This window comes from Plutella xylostella, chromosome 31 (genome assembly GCF_932276165.1).
Source record: "Plutella xylostella chromosome 31, ilPluXylo3.1, whole genome shotgun sequence".
Taxonomy (NCBI): domain Eukaryota; kingdom Metazoa; phylum Arthropoda; class Insecta; order Lepidoptera; family Plutellidae; genus Plutella; species Plutella xylostella.
In genome coordinates this window covers 2,445,234-2,467,161 of record NC_064011.1, presented here as the reverse complement: position 1 = coordinate 2,467,161, position 21,928 = coordinate 2,445,234, and the positions used below count along the sequence as shown (strand labels likewise).

Here is a 21,928-nt window from a genome sequence, read left to right as displayed (position 1 = left end):
AATGCAATGTTATATCCTTTTCTCGCAAAACTAACACCACGTTTACTACTTATTATCTCAATGGCCAAAATATACAAAGGGTAGATAGGGTTCGGGATTTGGGTGTCATTCTGGATGAGAAGATGTCTTTTGTTCCCCACATTGAGCATATAACCAACAAGGCTTATAGTATGCTGGGCTTTGTGCTCCGATCATGTAGGGACTTCAGAAATCCAGCAACTTACAAAATTTTATTTTTTGCGTACGTAAGGAGTGTGCTGGAATTTGCCTCTGTTATTTGGAGTCCTCAGTATCACATCTATATTAATATGATTGAAAAATTTCAAAATAAATTTATTAAATATGTTAACTTTAGATTATGTGGTGATGAAAAATTTAAGCTCACTTCACTTCAAACTCGAAGAATGCACAGTGATATTATGTTCTTGCATAAGATTATTAACAATTTGTTGGATACACCTTTTCTATTGAGTAAGATTAACTTTAATTGTCCGGCTAAGTTAACTAGATCATGTTTAACGTTTTCAATACCAAATGCTAAAACGAATTATTCTCAGAATTCTTTTCTTATCAGAGCTAGTAAATTATGTAATAAAGTTTGTAAAGATTTAGATTTATTTATGCTATCAAGCAATGTTCTCAAAAATAGATTAAATAACTTACGTACTGACTGACATACCTTATTTAAAAATAGATAAAATAACTTACATACTGACTGACATACCTAATTTAAGTTATTCTTAATGTTTTTTTTTTGTATATCGGTAGGTTAATTAAAATTTAAATATACTTATATATATATATGTTTTAAACTGTCTTAACTATCTAAGTTATATTATAAGTGGAAACTGTTTTTGGTTTAAGTTATAATTTTCTGTCTAAATTATTTTTTTATATGTAACTGTTGGTTTTCCATAAATAAATAATAAATAAATAAATAAATAATATATTTCTCATTATCAGTAAACAAAATGCGTATACAAACATAAAATAAATTTAACTACTTAACTTATACTAAACTATCTATATATTTTACAAATAAAAAAGATAATAATATAAAATACTTATAATAACATCCTGGCCTGGAAATATTCTACCCTTAATAAACCACGCTCTGCTACCACCTATTGGGTTTTTATTAAAAGCCACTAGTTTATCAAGATTAGCCTCGATTTAATAGTCTCATATAAATCGATACACAGTGATACACAGGAAGTTAGAGATGACGGCCAACACATAGAGTACGTGGTATTTTCCTTTTTCTTGACTATGGCTTTTCGTTTACAATTCCAACACTAGGCCTTAAACAAAAATCATATCAATAGGCAAAAGAAAATTAGCACAATTCTAGGCCTCAAACAAAATATCATAACTTATATAGGTATATAAAACTAAAACATAACTTTAACACTGACTAACGGAGTATAAATAAACAATATCACAAAAAAAACATATATGAAAACAAGTTAATCAGTTTTAAGTAGTTTAGACACAAACCTATAATGCTTCTCTGAAGTTAATGGCTTCGTTAACACGTCCGCCAACATTTCCTCAGTAGGAAGGTAACTTAAATCAATAACCTTCTTACCTATCAACTCTTTAACATAATGGTGCCTTATATCTATATGTTTGGTACGCGAGTGTGTTACAACATTCTTACAGATTTTCTGTGCTGATTGATTATCGTTAAACAAATCTATTTTGTACACAATACCAGTACATTCTTTAAGAAATGTTTGCAAGAACAGAGCCTCCTTGCAGGAGTCAGAGACCGCCATGTACTCAGCTTCAGTACTAGAAAGCGCTACAGTCCGTTGTTTTCGGCTTTCCCACGAAATAACTGAACTACCAAGACTAAAAACATACCCAGTATATGACCGACGATCCATCTGATCTCCTCCCCAATCAGCATCTGTAAAACCAGTAATTTTCAAAACGTCACCCTTTTGAAATAGTAGACTGTAATGTATTGTTCCTTTTAAATATCTCAGCACCCTTTTCGCTGCTTTCCAGTGAGTTTCACCAAAACAGTTATTGAACTGGCTTAGATAGCTGGGTGAATTTCCCGCGGCCAAAAATTGCGTGGCATCAATGAAATCGGTACTAAAAAACCAAGTTATCATTTTCTAATATTTTTTTCCGGTTAAGTGAAATAGTTATCTATGTGTAGCACTAAATATTTTATTAATAGGATTAATGGATATTTTTAAAAAAAATATTAAACCCCCAAATCTTTCATTGCCGTGTCTGTCCCCACGTTACCACGTTTTGTATTATTCTTCATTGATGAAAAAATATTGAGTATTGATAGTTAAACTTAGTTTCATTTGATACATTAATAGTTAAAGTATTGTCACGGAATACATTTATTGAAATATATAAAGAATATAACGAACGGTAAGTGAAAATTCATGTGTCCCAGAACTTCTGTTCATTGCCGTGTCCTAAACATGATCAAGGCTATTGTTTTACCTATGAACTTGGGTGCCCCTCTCAGTGCGCTAATCGTTTCTTACAAGTGTCGCCTAACTGCTCGACGTGGAAGGAGGTACATCGGTGCCCGCGTTTTTGCGCTATAGTGAAAATCAGTAAAAATTTTGGGGACTGGACATTTTTTCTTTCATTGCCGTGGATAGATATAACTTCTATAAAATTAAGTTTGTCTTCTAGAGTAAGCATTCAAAAGAAAGCTTTTTGAAAATATTTACCTTATAAAGTGTTTATTTCTTCGAATAGTTAATACTTTTTTAGTTATTTATATTTAATGCCTTGATTTTCATCGCCATGCTTTCATTTCCGTGGCTTCCGTGGCCAATATTTGCTATGGCAATGAAAAAAAAGCCACGGCAATGAAAAAAATTTCATTGCCATGTCTTGTAAAATAATTTGTATTCATTGCCGTGGTTATGTTATTCATTTCCGTGGCCAGGTTATTCATTTCCGTGACTCATGTTTTCATCGCCGTGGTATGTATGATTAGGCAAAGTAACATATCTTTTACCTGTAATACAGGTAATACCGATCACTGACATTACCTACAGAACTAGTCAAATTACCTCTTTTTGCAGTGCGTTAAAACGGGTGCGTATCGCGATGTATAAAAACGAAATATATTACATTAATAATAACAATTACAACATAATTATAATGAACGTTATGTATAAATAAGACCGAAGGTAGCTCAGTCGGGTAAGCGCCCGCTTCCCACTCCAATAATGCGGGTGCGAATTCCGGCGCTGACATGTACCAATGTGTTCCTTTTAATTTAAATACAATGTATACCATCGCTCTTACGGTGAAGGAAAACATCGTGAAGAACCCTGCATATCTACCTATAGATTTAGCACATCTAGATAATATATGAACCCACCAACTCGCTGTGGACCAGCGTGGTGGGAAATGGTCCAAGCTTAGAAAGGCAGCAGCTTAGACCTTGGGCATATGCACATTGCACAAAGGTCCCATTCGAGAGAGCCAGGTGCAGGTACTTACACCTCCCACAGATAGTAGAATAGAATATAATAGAACATACATCTCTGCAGGAACTCATCTGGATGCTAAGTGTCCTTAATGCTGCTTGCAACGTGTAGACCTCCGTATGAACTTGGGCAAGACAAAAGTCATGTAGAATGTTCACATAAAACCGGAGCCGGTGATCGTTCGTGAGACAACTATCGAAGTTGTGCAATAATATGACTGATGACCTGAGGCAGACTTCGGCTAGGCAGAAGCAACTTCGACAAGGAGGCTGAAAGGCGCATCCAACAGTCTTCAACCATTGCGCCCTGCCAGTTATGACATATGGTGCAGAGGGTTCTACCTTTTTTGGCCTAAGATTTATTTGCCTAATCTCGTATTACATAGTAACGTTTGGTCAAAGTCTCGTTTCGCCGAAAATTGTATGGCATAAATCTCGATAAGTAAAAAGTTATTTCGCATAATCTTATTTAGCCTAATAACGGTATGGTCAAATCTCAAATAGCCTAACAATACTATGGCATAGCTTATAAAAACTACTAATATTCATTTGGCTTTAACTTTGACGAAGCGTCTCCCTATATAGTGCAAACTGGTGCCTTGCATTAGGTATTTAATTTTCCGCTATGTGGGTAACGTTTCGCTGCGCTCCGCTTTGCTTTCGACGAACATGTGCACCTAACATGCTCCTCCTCGCTTTGCTCGTCGTCGCACCTACCTTTAGGTTTCGATCCCATGGGGTTTAATGGCGATTGTAATAATTATAATGGTCATTCACTTTCGATATTTTGATCATTCAATATCGTGATTTTCGGGATGTAGGAGAAAAATACCACAATTTGTACATTTAAAACATACTGAATATAGTATTTATTAAGATAATATTAGGAGAAACAAGATTATACCAATACGAACAATTTGAGCAAACGAGACTTAGATGTTTCAAGTTTGTGCCAAAAGAGTTTTAGACGAAACGAGTCTTATGCCACATAAGTCTTGGCAAAGTGATGATTCTACCAAAAAACTTTAGACCTTACGAGTTATGCGAAATGAGTTTAGGATAATAAAGATTAGGCGAGATGAGGGGAACCCGGTGCGGAGACCTGGACACTGATGGTGGGACTGGTCCACCGATTTAAAGTCACTCAGCGTGCTATGGAGAGAGCTATGCTTGGGGTTTATCTAATGGATGGTATCAGAAAAGAAGTTATACGTCAGAGGACTAAGGTTACCAACATAGCTGTCAAAATATGCAAGTATAGGCAGGTAGCCGGTAGTGGCTGGGTTCGGAAGACCGAGGACCGAGTGTTGTGGCGCTTTTTGGGAGAGGCCTATGTCCTGCATTGGATGATTATAGGCTGATGATGACAACATGTACATTTCATTTTATTATACCAATTAAAATATACTATGATTTAGCATAAAGTTCATAAAATATTCTATCATATCACATAATGTGTGTTAAATTACACAACACCATCAAAACCTCTAGCACCACAACCTAAAGATAGGTGCGATGACGAGAAAAGCGAGGAGGAGCGGTTAAGTGCACATGTTCAGCAAAAGCGAAGCAGGGCTACATGGGGAGACGCTCTATGTTTAGGTTTTGGTGCAAGGAGTTTTGACTGCGTTATTTTTATTAGCGCTATGTAGGGAGACGCTTAGCTGACCAACATGTGCACCTAACCGCACACGCCTATGTTTATATTTTGGTGCTAGGTGTTTTGCCGGTGTTGTGTAATTCAGCACAGAGAATATATGTCATATTATAGTATATTTTATGAATTTTACATAAAATGAACAGTATACATATTGGGTATTATACCTTATAAAAATATAGATGTTCTAGGTAAGGTTTATTATATGTTATGAACGTTATTAGTGTGAAATGAAACATTTTGTTTTATACGTCGCAATACGGGCCCCACAATGCTACTTAGAGAATTCCATACTATATTCTTATTTTTTTATACATACTGTCTTTCTTTCGTTCCAATATCTATCCAAATATTTCTGCCATACATGCCTGTCTAAGTTTGCGTTTCCCTCACAGTCTTTTTTAAAAATTGCAGTGGATTGATTCTTTCATTTCCATTGTATACAGTTCTTTCATTGCCGTGGAAGTTTGTTTCATTGCCGTGGGCCTTTGTTTCATTGCCGTGGACGCTTGTTTCATTGCCGTGAACGCATGTTTCATCGCCGTGGCACGAAATTTTTAATCATCCGTATCTTGTTAAGTTTTTAACTTATCTGCTACCCATTTAGTAAGAACACTAACATTAACAAAAACTTTAATAAAAGCGTTTTTCTAATATAAAAAACCTTAAGATAAAAAAGTCCACGGAAATGAAGATTTTTTAGGACTTGTTGAAATCCACCCAGCTGATGCTATGAGTAATATCCGGCCTGGAACATACTGACAGGTACATTAAACACCCAATAAGGCTCCTATAATCATATTTACATGCCGAATTCTCTTCCTTTTTAAGTTGAATTCCAACTTCCATAGGAGTCTTAGCTGGTTTGCATTCTCCCATATGCAGTTTATCTAAAACTTTCTTTATGTAGCTGGACTGATCCAAAGTATAGCTTCCATCAGGTAATCTAGCAATTTTCATACCTAGAACCTGATGAGCCGGTCCCAAATCATGCATCACGAACTCTTTCATCAGCCCTTCTTTAATAACTTTCTTTTTCTCAGAATTTTCGGAGCTAAAGATCATGATGTCATCCACATACAGCGCTACGATTATTACTTCATCATCAGTATTATGAATATACACCGATTGCTCAGAAGATAGTCTACTAAATTGCAATTTATTGATGAAAACATCATTAATGCGTTCATACCATGCTTTCGCCGCCTGTTTTAAGCCATAAATTGCTTTGTTCAGCTTATATACTTTCCTGACCTTTTCATCTTGACCTCCACCTTGGATGAAACCTTCAGGTTGCTCCATATATACAGTTTCGGTTAGTAACCCGTGCAAAAATGCAGTTTTTACATCTAGGTGCTCTATAACTAAATCATATTGAGCAGCTAATGCTAACAGTATTCTAACTGTTGAGTAGCGAACCACAGGTGCAAATGTTTCATTGTAGTCAATTCCGTATCTTTGTGTATAACCCTTCGCCACCAGACGAGCTTTATACTTTAACAATTTTCCATTTAGGTCTCTCTTTTTGCTGAATATCCATTTACATTTTACTGGTTTTTGCCCTGAAGGCAGATCAACCAGTGTCCAGCATTCATTAACTATGAAAGAGTTATACTCATCTTGTATAGCTTCCTTCCAATGTTTAGACTCGCAGCCACCCAGAGCCTCTTCTATTGTCTTCGGTATATCTTCGTCTTCTGTAACCGCTGTAAACCCAGCATACCCATCCGTATCAGCATCTTCAAGCGAGTCCTCCGAATCCATGCTTGAAAATCCTGGAATATATGTAGGGTCCGAAGAGTGGTTATCCGAATTTACAGATTCTACTGATGAATCCAGACTGAACATGGTTTGTCTCCGAGGATTCACTGTGTCATCAGGTAACAACTGATCCATCTCGACGACGTCTGGCTGACATAATGATGTCTCAGAAGCTTCCGTCGACGACTGTGCTGGATCAGGTTGTGTAGTACTATCTAAGTTATCAGATGAATCTATAATTAACAAATCATCATGCTCTTTACTGTTATCATCATTGGACACTACTTTATCCAAAAACATACTTTCCATGAATGTGACGTGCCTGGCTTTAATACATTTCTTTGGAAAAGCAGGATCTACCAGTCTATACCCTTTACTATTCTCACAGTACCCTACAAAAATATACCTTTTGCATCTAGGGTCCAATTTCCTTGCATTCTCATCAATGGCATATGCTACACAACCAAATACACGTAAGTGTGCTACATTCACCTTTTTGGATGTCCATTTTTCTTCAGGTGTTGTTCCCATGACCGCTCTGGTTGGTGTATAGTTCTTGAGTACGGCAGCCGTGTTCGCCGCCTCCGCCCAGTACTTTTTCTCCAACCCAGCCTCCTGGAGCATGCAGCGGGCTTTATCCATTATGGTGCGATTAGCCCGCTCTGCCACACCATTCTGTTGACTACAATGTGGGACAGTAGTTTGATGTCTTATCCCATTGCTCTTCAGATACTCCTGAAATTGATTAGACATGTACTCGCCACCATTGTCACTTCTCAAGGTTTTGATTTTTCTATCTGTTTCATTTTCTACAAGCGCTCTGAATAGTTTAAATTTCTCAAAGACCTCGCTCTTTCTATCCATGAAGTAGATGAATGTTTTCCTCGAGAAATCATCAATGAAAGTAACAAAGTACCTTTTCCCACTAAAAGATGGTACCTGCATAGGTCCACATACGTCTGTATGTACCAACCCTAGTTTGACATTAGACCTACTATGACTTTTCTTAGGGAATGGAAGTCTGGCCTGTTTACCTTCTATACAAGCTACACATGGATTAAAAGTAGTATTTAGATAATCCATACCTGTGACCAGCCCATTTTTCATTAGCTTCATACTCCTGGCATTCAGGTGCCCAAGTCGCTTATGCCATAACTCATGATCAATGCCCTGCGCAGACACCAGCGCAGACACCTCCGGAACCTCGCTAGACTCTCCAGTCACCAACTCCTTCTTAATGCCCTGCTCAGAAACTAGTGCAGGCATCTCCAGAACCTCGCTAGACTGTTCAGTCGCCAACCCCTCACATGCTGAGTTCATGGCAATCCCTGACTTAACTACATCAAGCTCATAAACCCCATTTACACCAGTACCAGTGGCAATAACTTCACCTTCATCAATTATTTTACATAAATTCTTATCAAAAACTACACTAAACCCTTTTCTATTTAACTCACTAACAGAAAGTAGATTTGCTGATAGTTTAGGAATATAGTGGACTTCACTTACAGTCTTCAAACCAGTCTTTAATAATACTTTTACTTTGCCGATACCCTCAGTTAGTAACTTCTCTCCATTGGCAACATTTACTTCCAGCTTCTTGCTGCATTGCAGTTCTTGCATAATTTGCTTGTTATTGCACATGTGATGAGTCGCCCCTGAGTCGATGTACCATACGTCGTTCTGAACTTTCACCGACAAGGCCGTCAGTAGCGAGTTTTCCTTTCCACTACTTCGTCTTCCTCCCGCCTTAGGCTCGATGACTTCATCATTGGGGCAGTCCTTCTTCACGTGACCGGGCTTCTTACAACGAAAGCACCTCACTGTCCAAGGTCTCTTTACCGCCAGTGCATTCATTTCACCTTCCTTGACATCGCGCCGATGCTGCTCCTGCAGAAGTTTACTCCTGACTGTCTCGCTTGTCAGCTTCGTATTGGAGTTCTCCAGCGCCATAATTAGTGGGTCGAAGTCCGTAGATAGCCCGCTCAGCATGATTATTCCAAGGAACTCATCCTCTATTGCTGAGCCTATATCCAACAGCTGCTGCCCGAGCTCCGTAATATATGATAGGTAGCTCTGCATACCATCTCTGTCCTGTAACTTCACACCAAACAGCGACCTCAATAGCCCGAGTCTTCTACACAGCCCCTTGTCCTCATATGCACGCTGGAGGTTGCTCCAGGCCTCATAAGGCGTCTTTGCATTGCGTACATGTTGCAACGCAGACGGACCTACCGACAGACATATTTTTGCCATCGCCTTTTGCTTCTTCCTCTCATCCTTACAACTGTCCTCACCTTCGATACAGTCATGAAGATCCTCGTGCATGAGGAGCATTTTCAGCATAAATTTCCACTGGTTGTAGTCTTCCATCCCTTTTAGTTTCTCTACAGGGAGACCAATTGAACTAGAACTCGCCATTATTGCTGTTTGTATTTGTAAAACTGTTTGACAACCGGCCTTTTAATTAGAATTTTTCGTGGTAGTATTTTCCAAAAATATTTATTGTAGGACACGCGCCAAGCTGTCCTGGGCCCATAACCTATTGGGTTTTTATTAAAAGCCACTAGTTTATCAAGATTAGCCTCGATTAAATAGTCTCATATAAATCGATACACAGTGATACACAGGAAGTTAGAGATGACGGCCAACACATAGAGTACGTGGTATTTTCCTTTTTCTTGACTATGGCTTTTCGTTTACAATTCCAACATATCAAAGGTAGAATATTTCTTTTAGTTCGCTGCCGTCGCCCGGGATGGTTCCGAGGAGGCTGGCAGCGTTCCCTACATAAATATAATTATCAGATTTTATAGGATATATATTCATTCTTGTCTGAGCTCTGACTAAGAAAATGATCCTTTACCATTCTTTTGAAAGAAGCCAATGACGGCGCTTTACGTATGTGTAGTGGGAGATCATTCCATAAGGTGATGGCTTGTATGGTAAAGGAATCACCGTAAAATTTTGTTGAATGGGGAGGGATATTAAGGCGAAGATTATGTGATGAGTGAAGTGTCCGAGTATGAGATTCGTACCGAAAGTTAAAGCGCTCTTTAAGGTACGCAGGGTATGCTGGATTAAACAGTATAGAATGCAATAGTGAAAGGATGTGGGTATTCCGGCGGAGGCGAATAGGGAGCCACTTGAGCTTGGAGCGAAATTCAGAAACATGGTAATATTTGCGTAAACCAAATATGAACCTTATACAGACATTTTGGAGGCGCTCAAGTTTGATAAGTTACTCGTCGGTAAGATCGGTGTAACAAGAGTCGGCATAATCTAGAATAGGAAGAAGTAAGGATTGAGAAAGAACAATTTTGGTGGCCGTTGGTAGGAAATTCCGCAATCTCCGGAGTGAGCCTGCAGAAGCGAACACCTTCCGGCTCACCTCGTCGAGCTTATTCTTCCAAGTCATAGCGCTGTTAATGTTCATTCATTGACTTCATCTTCAGTGGTATCATTACCTAAATCACCAATATTAGTATCATCAGTAGAGACGGGAGCCACTGATAGTACGGATCCACAGGTAGTTCTTTTAAATGTTAGTCAATGTCTTTGTCTTCATCTTCGTTTGCATCATTATCGATATTATTTTTAGTGTTACCATTATCATCTTCATTATTATCATCATCTATATTATATCAGAGGTCGCTTGCCAGGCGAGCTGGATGTTTCTCTATTATCACCATATTCATCGCTGACATAACCTTCATCGTTATCTTCATTGTTGCCATGATCTTCATTATTATCACGATCAAGATCGTTGACTTAATCGATATTACTATACGATAGACTATCATCTGGGCGGGTTTTCAACATCATCTTCGCCTTTATGTTCCGCCAAAAAAAAACGTACGTACGATTCATCGTGGATCAATCTGAAATACTTTTGTGTCTTCATCTATTAATATTTTTTCTTTAGACTAAAGTGTATATTAAAAAAACAAGTGCTTAGACCCTCTTTGGAAGAATACAATTTTACCTAATCATTAAAATGTTTTTTTTTGTTTCGGAAACAATAATTAGCTTAGAATTGATAGAATATCATGTATTCAAAGTAAAATTTAATCATCTATTTCTCGCACAATTCCAGCCATCAGCAGCGACATCTATCGCGACGCCGGCGTCCCCTAGCGGCGGGAGCGCGCACTACGTGCTGGCGCCCTCTACAAGGATCACGAGCAACAACACCATTGTCACTAAAAAAGGTTTGTGCAAATTTTGATGTTAAGATAGAGGCAAAATTATTTATTCAGTTTCGAACACCACACTGGATCGTGTCAGAAATAAGGTCATCTGTCAGAGGACTAAGATTACCGACATATCTGGCGAAGAACCCATGACCGTTGTGGTAGACGAGTTCCTGAGTGGAAACCACGAACAGGCAAACGCAGCGTGGGACGCACTTTTGCCCGCTGGACCGACGACCTTAGACGGGTCGCCGGTAGTAGCGGGATGAGGAAGGCCGAGGACCGAGTGTTGTGGCGCTTCTTTTGAGAGGCCTATGACCAGTAGTGTATATTTATCGGCTGATGATGAACACACATTACGAACACGAATCATAAGGAGTTTCAATTTATTCGATATTTTAAATCTTCATATACTTAATCTCCCTCACAGAGTGTCATTGCTACTGATAGGGGGTTAGGTTTCTATGCCGCTTACTGTACATTATTGATACCTACCTTTTATACGTTTTCATATTTAATTTTATTACTTCTGTTTTCAGGAAATCTTCAATCACCAATGGCAACGCACGTATAACCAGGAGTAAATTTAATTAAAAACTTTAAATAGTTATAAAAAAAAACTTTTGTACGAATTTTTAGCAAATTTTACTCTTGAATGACTCCGCTTAAAACTGAACTAATAATGAGTAATTTTACTAGTTTGTTTTTCATTTATGTATTAATTACTTATATAAAAAAATGTATAATTACACGCGAGGGATAATAATACCTAAGTGAAAAAAGTAAATAAACGAAGTACCTGTATTTACTTAAAATGTTATAAATTGCATTTACAAAGCAGTTAGAATGGCTACCTATCTCTTTTTCCTAGTCAAAATGCAAAAAAGTAGTTTTCCCTTGCGTGTTATTGACTTTATAACTAAACTGATCAATTAAACGATAGCTGTAGATTGTGCAGGTATTTTTTTCAAATAACATAGTTTAGTGTGAGTGAATAAGTATAAATAGAGATTGTTGTATAATTTTTGCATAACTATGGAATCTACCATCCATACTGAGCAATGTACCTTCTACTAATCACTGAAAATTAAAACGTTATTTTGCCATAATTGGTTTACACTTTGATTTCCTGTCTCCCAAACTAGGATACCCTAAACTCACTTTCACTAAACAATGTAAAAACTGGCTTCAGTCATACAAAAAATCTTAACTATCGCACCAGAAACCACAATCTTGCACAATTTACAACTTTACATCAGTCAATTTCGTGAAATAAATTCAATTAAAAATATAGATACTTAAATTAATTTTTTATTGTAAAAATTTCGTCAATTTCAAACGTTCCAACTGAGACTGGTAATTTGTAAGTAGTCAATGTTTAGCGATATTATACTATAGTTTAATTATTACACTGAGTTGTGCGGTATCCAACGTGCTATGATGGCCTCGAATGGTAGGCCACCAAGTAGGCCATAGGCCACTGCTAAAGAGTCTGCACGGCCCAGTGAACTATTATATTAAATGTCAGTGGCTTTGTAAAATGACTGGTTGTGAAATAGTGTCTGGTTTTATCATTAGAAAATACAGTGAAACCTGGTTAAGTGAGACTTCAAGGGTCCTGCAATATCTCAGTGTCCAGTGTCTCAGATATACAGGTATAAATAATATCTGTCTCATTTACAGAGAGTTCCATTAATAGAGGTGAGAATACAGGTTATTTCAGTTATACAGGTGCGATCATGAAATAAAATTAATTTAATATATAATTTTTATTAATTAATTAAAATTCTGCAAAAACATCTTTGCGTGTCTTCTCACTATCATAAACGGATATTAACTTCAGTTTTTCACGTAATGATAACGATTGTAGCTTTCGTTTTGGCATTTTTCAAATTTAAACATATGTATCATATTAAAGCGAAACTAAAACTGAAGGTAGGTGATTGATTAATAAATACATTGAACTAAACTGAACTATAGCCTAAAATTTGTACTTACGTAGGTACTTGGAATTACGTGTGGAATTTGTGGGTAGAATAAGAATGAGTAAAACAAACAATGTTATCTCAGTTACAGAGGTTTATGCATATAAAATTTACTCGCTGTCTCAGTTATAGAGGTAACTATGATGATAAATCGAAAGAACTAATCCCAGTTATAGAGGCTTACTTCGTCCCACTAACAGAGGTAATTCAGTGCCAAAGTGTTGGGACCTCAGCATGAGTTCCAGCTATGGAGGTTTCTTACTTATCCAGGTCCCACTTAACCAGGTTTCACTGTATGTATTTTTCTTATTTCCATTAGTTATTTAGGTACACTTTTTTTTCAGAATGTATTCTTCTGTTATTAGAAAAAAGTATAGACTCCGACTCTTGTTTTTTGACACGTAAGTAGGTGTGGTGTTAATTAGAATTAATTATAGCACAGTCATTTCTTTTTTGTACTATGATTAAAATAGGTAGGTGCAGGAATGTGTGTAGAGTCAGTCATAGTTCTATCAGTAAGTTGATTTTAAGTATACAACTATACATACTATAAATTATTTGTACTAAGTAATTATAAATTAACCTAGACTCTTTATTTTTTTTATAACTAAAAAAAAAATCATTTTACAATGCCACATACAAGAAATGTAAAAAAGAGACTTACTTTCTTCGTGAAATGTGATTTGCTTCTTTCATGTCCGCTAGTCTGTTTTTGAGTATAATATAAACTTTAAATTACTTATACAAAATAGCTAGGAAAATAGTAATAAACTGTTAAAAAATAAGGGCCGTTCGGAAATTCAAAGTGGTTCTAAATCTTTCATTTAGTTTTGTTATAAGTACCGAATGAATAAAAAAACTATTATTTTTATATTATGAAAAGGTAATAAAAACTGGGCCTAAACTTTTCTAGAGGTGCTTACAATATTTAACGACATTAGACCGATGTATTTGAATTCCGGTACTTAACAAAGCTAATTTAGTAAATATTTTAAATTATAAATGGTTATGACTTCAGATATTTATTTTAATCTATAACCACATCATCAAAATATGTATTTTTTTGTTGTTTCTTATCCAGCTCTGTCTTATTAAATGTCCAACTCCTACAAACTTGCAATTTTATCTGCGACTACTACACGGGTTCGTTATTATCCTAATCCTAACTAATACTCGTATTATAAATGCGAAAGTAACTGTGTCTGTCTCTTTCACGCCAAAACTACGGAACGGATTTGAATGAAATTTGATACACTCGTACATATAGTCTACTCGTAGACCCTGAGAAAGAACATAGGCTACTTTTTAACCCAAAATTCTCACGGCAAACTTTTTAAATCGAAGTTCGAGCTGCTCGCGGGAACAGCTAGTAGGTATAAAATAAAAAATGTTTAGTAAGCGTTCCACCAATCACAGCCAAGTATTTACGGCGAATCACGATATTGCTAGGAATTCTGAAGGCAGAAATTCTAATTATAATGCTGTCAGACTATTATTTTTGCTAGTGAAAAATGAGATTTACAAATCATTCATAGAGTCAAATTTTAAACAAAAAAAAGTAAGGTTTTGACAGCTCTAAAATTAGAATTTCTGCCTTTATCTACGTTTATCTAATTCGATAACAAACCCGTGTAGCATCTGGCGTTAAAATGATTAGATACTGTAGTTTATTTCAAATAGAATTACACAAAAAATATTATTGGTTGTCATAATAGGGGTACCTCTTACCTTAATTGGACCTTTTGTCTATTGCTGTTTGGAATGAAGTATAGTGACATACAGTGCCACAAACTTATCTGTTCCGGTAAGAGTTCACTTAAATGTCTAATATTTCTTCATTCTCTAGGATGTAAAGTTCTCCCGTAATGGTAATTTACCCTTGCGGTTTAAATAAATCCATCTAATCTATATCAATATATAATTTATTAGTGAGTAACGAGATATGGACCAATTTAATTCGTTCTCACCGGAACAGATAAGTTTGTGGCACTATAATGCAAATGGCAATATGGATTTGGACCCACGTTTTTTTTTGTCAATAAACAATATTTTATATCTACCAACCTATAGACTTCCTTTCCTACATATCTTGTTATATCAAAGTTTACGTAGGTATACCTGACTTTTTATTTGTATTTTGTGACTTTTAGACCTTTTGTATAAATATAGGATAAAAACTGTGTTTTAGATAATAAAATACTATTTTCTTTTACTATAAGTAATTAAGATTGTATTTACAGTTACCATTTTGTGGACAATTCTACAATTGTTTGCCCGAATTTGTGTGATGATAATGAGATTATACACTGACGGACAATGAAAAGGTTCCACTGAGAAAAGCACCAAATTACTCCTAAACGGAAAAGGCTAGCTTAGTGACGCCTTCTGCAACATTTAGGCACATTTAACAGAGCATCAGGATACTACCAACTAAAAACGGTAAGTACTATTTTGTCCAAATTTTTAATTAAATGTTTTAAAAAAAATGTGAGTGGAACTTTATCATTGCCCGTTAATGTATATGACATAATTAAAGTAAACTCCACTCTTTTCGGCATCGGACTTATTCGGATCGTATTCAGTGTTCTTTGTACTTTTAGAAATTCACACAAGTGCGTCCACTTCATCTGCATATCCCCACATATTTTTCTATTCTATTCTGAGAGGGGGCGAAGTTCCTGTACGTGGCTCTCTCGAGTGGAACCTTTGTACACATCCCCTTGATTTCAGCTCAGCCAGCCTCGCTCCCGAGTAAACTGGAGTAGCAAGCCTGGGTGTTCCAATAGCTGAGACAGGCGCTGTTATTCCCCACATATTATTATTATTATTATTGCCGACGATGTCGTTTCTCCATAGGTACGTTTATATGAAAATAGGTTTGGTCCGATACGTAAGATACCGATAAGTGGACGCTTACCTAACCTACAGTGCCACAAACTTATCTGTTCCGGTGACAGCTCAAATAAATGTCTAATCCTAACTAATATTATAAATGCGAAAGTAACTGTGTCTGTCTGTCTGTCTGTCTGTCTGTTACTCTTTCACGCCAAAACTACTGAACGGATTTGAATGAAATTTGGTATACATACGGTTTAGACCCTGGGAAAGAACATAAGCTACTTTTTATCCCGGAATTCCCACGGGAAAACTTTTTAAGGCGAAGCGAAGCGCGCGGGAACAGCTATATTTCATAATTCTATAAGATTTTATGTTTGCTCGTATTGTTAATTCGCTCTTGCGTTGTTAATAAACCCATCTAATCTTTTATAATATACAATTCATTAGTAAGTAATGAGATATGGATCAATTTAGTTCGCTCTCACCGGAACAGATAAGTTTGTCACACTATACCTACCTATAAATCATAGTGGTTCTAGTGAAAGTCCTGTCAAAAAGATAGTCAATTAATTTTGACACATGTATAGTGAATTAAAATAAACGTTTCTTACGGTTTTTCCGCTCTGTTACCCTAGAAAATTTACCCTAGGGTGGATTCTTGGAAACATAGCCATAATTTTATACCTTGGATAAATTATCTTATTTGTTGTTGGCTAGCAACATTAGTTGTCTATGGATCATCTATATTTTATATTATTGTCTATGTACAACTTCCTCTTCCGTTTCTGCTCTTCACACGAAAATACACGGATCAATCCACAATTCCCGTTTATTATTACTTCCACAAGCCACAAGCACCCCCAGGGCCTACGAACCATACAGTCCACTCCGCTCCAATTTTCTAGGGGAACAGATCGAAATATCCTGATATTTATGTATACTTATGTTAAAATATTATTATTTTTGTTAGAATGTGTAGAATTGTCCCTTCTAGGTCAACCCCATCAGCCTTCTTGGCTAGCCTTGGCTGCCGTCTAGATAAAGTATTTGCCTAACTTTTAAGTCCTAGGTTTAGTCTTAGCCACTACTTAGCTAGTTAGGTAATGTAAGCGATTTGTAATTTATGAAAATTCTGTAAATAAAACTGACATCTTGTTTGTGTTATGATTAAAATATTGAAACTTTACAAATATTTTTGTATTTTTTTAAACATGCCTCTTTTTTGCTGCTATACTTTAGTGTTTGGGAAATTACCTATAGAAAAAACACACTAGAGTCCGACAATGCAAACTTAGCAACAGAAGAAAGTTCAACGAACAAAACCTTTAACATAGTTTCTCCTGTACTTCCTGTGGGTTGACTGGTAGAAAATGCTTTTAGCATTAAGTCCACCCTTTGTACACTGATTTATATATTTGTGCATAAAAGTACTAAATAAATAAATACAAATAAAATAAGTTTATTAGATCAACAATCATTATTCTATGTAATTTCTGAAAATGGCATAGTTCGTTTAACTCTTCATCACTCATTTAGGTGTCTCCTCTTTTATTTACCCATTGCAAAGTTAGCACTATCCGACACTACCTACCTATGTTTCATACACATATCAGGGAAGTTTTACTCGAATTCGCAAGAAACATACAATATTGTCAGTAACTAACAGATAACATTATAAACTGGAACATTGTGAAGACAACACACTATCGTTGAAACATTAGCTAGTGCTCGTTCACGGGTTTGCCTGTAGTAATTTGGAATTTAGAGTAAGTGGAGGGTGTTAACAATTTTTATTTTTACCTAAATACTGATATCACAATTCAAAGAGCTTTTTGTCACTTTAAAATAGGTTTAAAAATTACATTTTGATATAGGTTAATTTTTACTTTTTAACTGACACAAAAAGTATAAACTCTTGTGTTTCATAGTGTTTTTTGTTTTTATTATATTACCTAGGTTTGTTTTTATTATATTACCCTACAGACTTTATGTCCGTGCCTTTTTGAGAGATCAATATATTGTGAGAGTTTGGTTGTTTTTTGTTTCTTCATCTTTTAACTACTTACTCACTACTTTCTCGAAGTCATTTGTACCTAAACATTCTCTAAATTTAAAGTACGGTCTTTCCATACGGGCGTTAGTATTTCAAGAACTAAAAACGCTCTGGCTACCGTAACTTATGCAAACGAAAAAGCTGACTTTGGTTAATATAAAGTCCTATTGGATACTTACCCTAGATTCCCTGAATACTTACCCTACAAAATCCACTTCTGGTGGATTCTGGGAAACTTAAATGTCTGTGTTTTTATACAACAAGTTGAATTTCTTGTTTTATTTATTGGTATAAAGATTATTTAATAACAAAGAGTTTAAAAAGTTGAACTTTGCGTAGAACCAATCGGAATAAAACATGACAAACATCCAGACAAGATAATATTTTGTAAACATTAACACCAAGTGGTCATTAAAATTGTCAATTACAGTTGATAAGCAGTATTATTCTTACTTCAATGGAGAGCAGCGTCTATTTGGGTTGCCTTTGAGATCCGAAATTGCTGTGTTTTTATTAGAAATTAATCTTGCGATAGTAAAGTATTTGTTTTTAAAGTGGGACAGACTTCACGTGTGTTTTTTTGCCGGTAAGTAGGTAGTACTAGGTAATACTAACAAGACGTGAAGTAACTCTTATTACTTACTTAATGAATAATTGTAGGTAAGACGATGAACTAATTAAGGAAGGAAAGTTATAGATGACCTAATTAAATCGACGGCCGAATGGCGTAGCGGTTAGTGACCCTGACTACTGAGCCGAAGGTCCCGGGTTCGATTCCCGGCTGGGGCAGATATTTGTTTAAAGACAGATATTTGTACTCGGGTCTTGGGTGTTGATATTTATATTTCATATGTATCTATCTATGTATTTGTGTAGATATATCAGCTGTCCGACACCCATAACACAGGTTCTGCCTAGCTTGGGGTCGGATGGCCGTGTGTGAGATGTCCCCACATATTTTTATTTTTTTTAAATACCTACGTACCTAATAATTAAGTAGTATTTCCTAAGACAAGACTTGGTTAGCCCTCAAGGCTCTATATGTATACTTGTGTACCTAATCAAAAGACTAATCAGTAATTAAATTAACTATTCCAATAACGTTAATATTTGGTCAATTAACATTTTACTAAAACTACACTGGGTTACACGGAAGGAGCTTTTTTGTAACACCCCGTTTAGGCACGACGTCCGGTGCATCCTAGGGTGACCGCGACTGACGCTATTGTAATTGGCTAATCCTTTCACCATGGCGACAAACCTCAGACCCCCCAATGTTTGCTATCGACACGATAAGAAGAAGACTACACCATGTAAACCTTGCAGATGCCTCCAAAAACCTTGGCCGTTCTCCTCTGCTTGGCCGTAACTCTGGTCCAATGCGCCAACTATCCAAAACCATGCCCTGGCTTCCTCAAGTTCAAAAACAACTTCTACATATTCGAGAGAAACATCACCATCGACGGAATCCCAGCTGATATCAACGTGCACTTCAAAACTGGAGACATTTACTATACCATTGTGAAACCTGACATGACAATGAATGTAGAAAGATGGCACGGTGATGGCAGTGAAACGATTGAAGAGTTTTCCGTCCAAGGTTTAGGAGTCGTCAGAGCCTTCCAAACTGTGAACATCGATAATAAAAACGACAGAATCTACACGGGAACCAACAACGGATATTACCAAGTTATAATCATAAAGGACGGTACCGTAGACTACAAGTATCTAGGCGGTGATGACCATGACATAATGTACTTGACTCCTATTTTCAAAGACAGTATGCTTCTTGGCACGCATCCAGGTGACCGAATGTTCATATCCACAGGCCCAAAAGCAACAGTTAAATTCGACGTCATAACGAAGGGACGAGACTTGAAAACGGATGTGAGAAACAACATATACTTTTCAATAGATCGAACGCCGTACGTGCTCAGGTTTATGAACAGGACACAGAATTACAGCAGTGTACCGATAACAATACGGAAATTGCCACGCGGGAAGCTGGCGTTCTTTATCATTGATAAAGATGGTGAGGTATATATCTTGGATGAGGATGCTAAGCTGTTTTTTCTGGTCAATGGAGAGTTCCCGACGTTCCTGGGCACATTTAACCAGAAAGAGGTGAATGGGTTCGCGATGGATCAGCATAAGAATGTTTATATTGGTGTGTTGAATGCCATTATGAAGTTTGCGGCCTACGAGAAATGCCCAGAGTGAGTTACATTTTGCATTATACCTACTACTTAATACCTTTATACTTGACTCGTGTCACTCATAATATCACATAATATACAGGGTGTAAATGATTTATGCTCCAGGAAAATTAATTTTCCTGGAGCATAAATCATTGCTCCAGGAAAATTAATTTTCCTGGAGCATAAATCATTTACACCCTGTATATTATGTGCTTGTAATTTATCTGCTTATCTTAAGCAGATAAATTACTGCTTAAGTTTAAGTTTGGGTCACATCCAAAATAAGAAAGAGAGAAGAAATTAATCTGACAGCAGGGTCAAAAAACGGTCACCGCTGCAGAGATGAATGATCATCCTCATCATCTGCATCAGCTTGACAAAGGCTCCTCATCCAGCCGCTACCGGCTAAATTCTAAATTAGGTCCAGGGCGTTCCACGCTATCCTTAACTGTTTGTTGTCTCCACTCGAGTAGGTACTTGTTTACCCCACCGGTCATACATATATTATTTAAACATAGAATATTTAGTTTTTAATCACATTAATCCCATCCTAATATTTATATTATAACTATTACAGAGGAGGAAAAACCACCACATCCACAACGACCACAACGCATGCGCCAATCACAACCACAACAAATTCAACATGGCGGCCAGCTGTCAAAGATCCAAGATGGCGGGCACCTGTCAAAGATAAAAAGCGGGATGCGTTTCTACACAAACGTAAGCTGGCCTTGGAAAAGAAGAGGAAAGAGAAAAGAGATCAGCAAACAGAAGGAGTAAGAAGGAAGGGTTTGAGACTGAGAAGCGAGTTTTTGACGTCCACTCCGTCTAAAGATAACTTGGATACTGATGAGGAATAGGAAATTAAGATGTGATGACAGGGAAAGAGACGTTAAAATCTCCTAACTATGAACGACCTTCTATCTCAAATTCGGGTTCAGGCCCCATTGATGCGTTGTGTCTCGTCGTTCCAAAGGAACGGTCGTCCAAATGTCCCATTTTTATGGCATTGACGATGACGTCGCTAAGCTAGTGCCGATGCAACGCACCAATGGGGCCTCGCCCTTACAGAGCAAAGTTCACGTCTAGTTATTCCGATCTGTTACAATAAATATTATAAAGTTTAAGTGGACGATTATTTATAATGATGTTATGCTAACTTTACGAATTCATGATACAATGATAAAAATATTGTTTTGTATCCAAAATATAGACTAGATCCGATACCTACTGTACCTATTAGAATGGGCAATCTTTGTCGAGTCGAACATCCTGTATAATGTGTAATGAAACACTACTGTAAATAAACATCAATTAAAATTTGTTTGGTGATTTCAATAATTATATTATAATATACATAATGTACACCAATACATACATACAATCAAACTTTTTTTTAGACAAAAACTTTACCGCCGCTAGGTACTTATAAAATATGGAAAAATTAATAATTACATATTTTAATTAACTACAGACTTTAATCTCGATGCCTTTATGTGTACATGGTGTGCTGTAATTAGATTTCAGATTTACTCCCTTTGGCTTGGTTAACTACTATTTTTTTAATTTCCTGTATATTTTTGTTATGTACTTACATACATACAGTAGGTAAAACTCACCCGTTGGATTAAGCCCTTTCGCAAGGGGAGCCACATCTGTCTGTCTATCACAGTAGAGAAAACTATTAACTATATCTAAATTGTGTTAATTTATCAGAGATACTCCCGTCGACATGTCAATGAATCCTACAATAACAAATATG

At 36.6% G+C, this 21,928-nt stretch overlaps 2 protein-coding genes and 1 long non-coding RNA gene across 4 annotated transcripts in view; all 3 read left to right on the top strand.

Annotated features, from left to right (window-relative positions):
* LOC105385572 (irregular chiasm C-roughest protein) overlaps positions 1-11,663 on the top strand; it is a 285,368-nt gene extending 273,705 nt beyond the window's left edge. The window contains exons 22-23 of the mRNA XM_048632241.1: positions 10,993-11,107; positions 11,629-11,663. Coding sequence (XP_048488198.1) covers positions 10,993-11,107; positions 11,629-11,663 — 150 coding nt within the window. The remainder of the gene's footprint in view (positions 1-10,992; positions 11,108-11,628) is intronic.
* On the top strand, positions 1,130-6,873 carry LOC125491105. The gene is made up of 3 exons (XR_007268115.1): positions 1,130-1,473; positions 4,415-4,416; positions 6,531-6,873. It is a non-coding gene; the product is annotated as an uncharacterized LOC125491105 (long non-coding RNA).
* A 2,760-nt stretch (positions 11,664-14,423) lies between the features above and the next one.
* Positions 14,424-21,490, top strand: LOC105385541. 2 transcript variants are annotated; one of them, XM_048632322.1, is made up of 3 exons: positions 14,424-14,791; positions 19,292-20,181; positions 20,741-21,490. In XM_048632322.1, exons 2-3 carry the CDS (start codon positions 19,292-19,294, stop codon positions 21,024-21,026), a joined length of 1,176 nt encoding a protein of 391 aa, XP_048488279.1. In that variant the 5' UTR covers positions 14,424-14,791; the 3' UTR covers positions 21,027-21,490. The 2 variants fall into 2 exon arrangements, with proteins under 2 accessions (XP_048488279.1, XP_011554234.3); XM_011555932.3 differs by lacking the exon at positions 14,424-14,791 and adding an exon at positions 18,390-18,551.
* Positions 21,491-21,928: the final 438 nt, after the last annotated feature.

Coding starts and splice junctions, on each gene's coding strand:
- LOC105385541 (XM_048632322.1), top strand. CDS start 19,292: ATGCCTCCAAAAACCTTGGCCGTTCTCCTCTGCTTGGCCGTAACTCTG. Junction 20,182..20,740: donor GCCTACGAGAAATGCCCAGA/GTGAGTTACATT, acceptor TAACTATTACAG/AGGAGGAAAAACCACCACAT.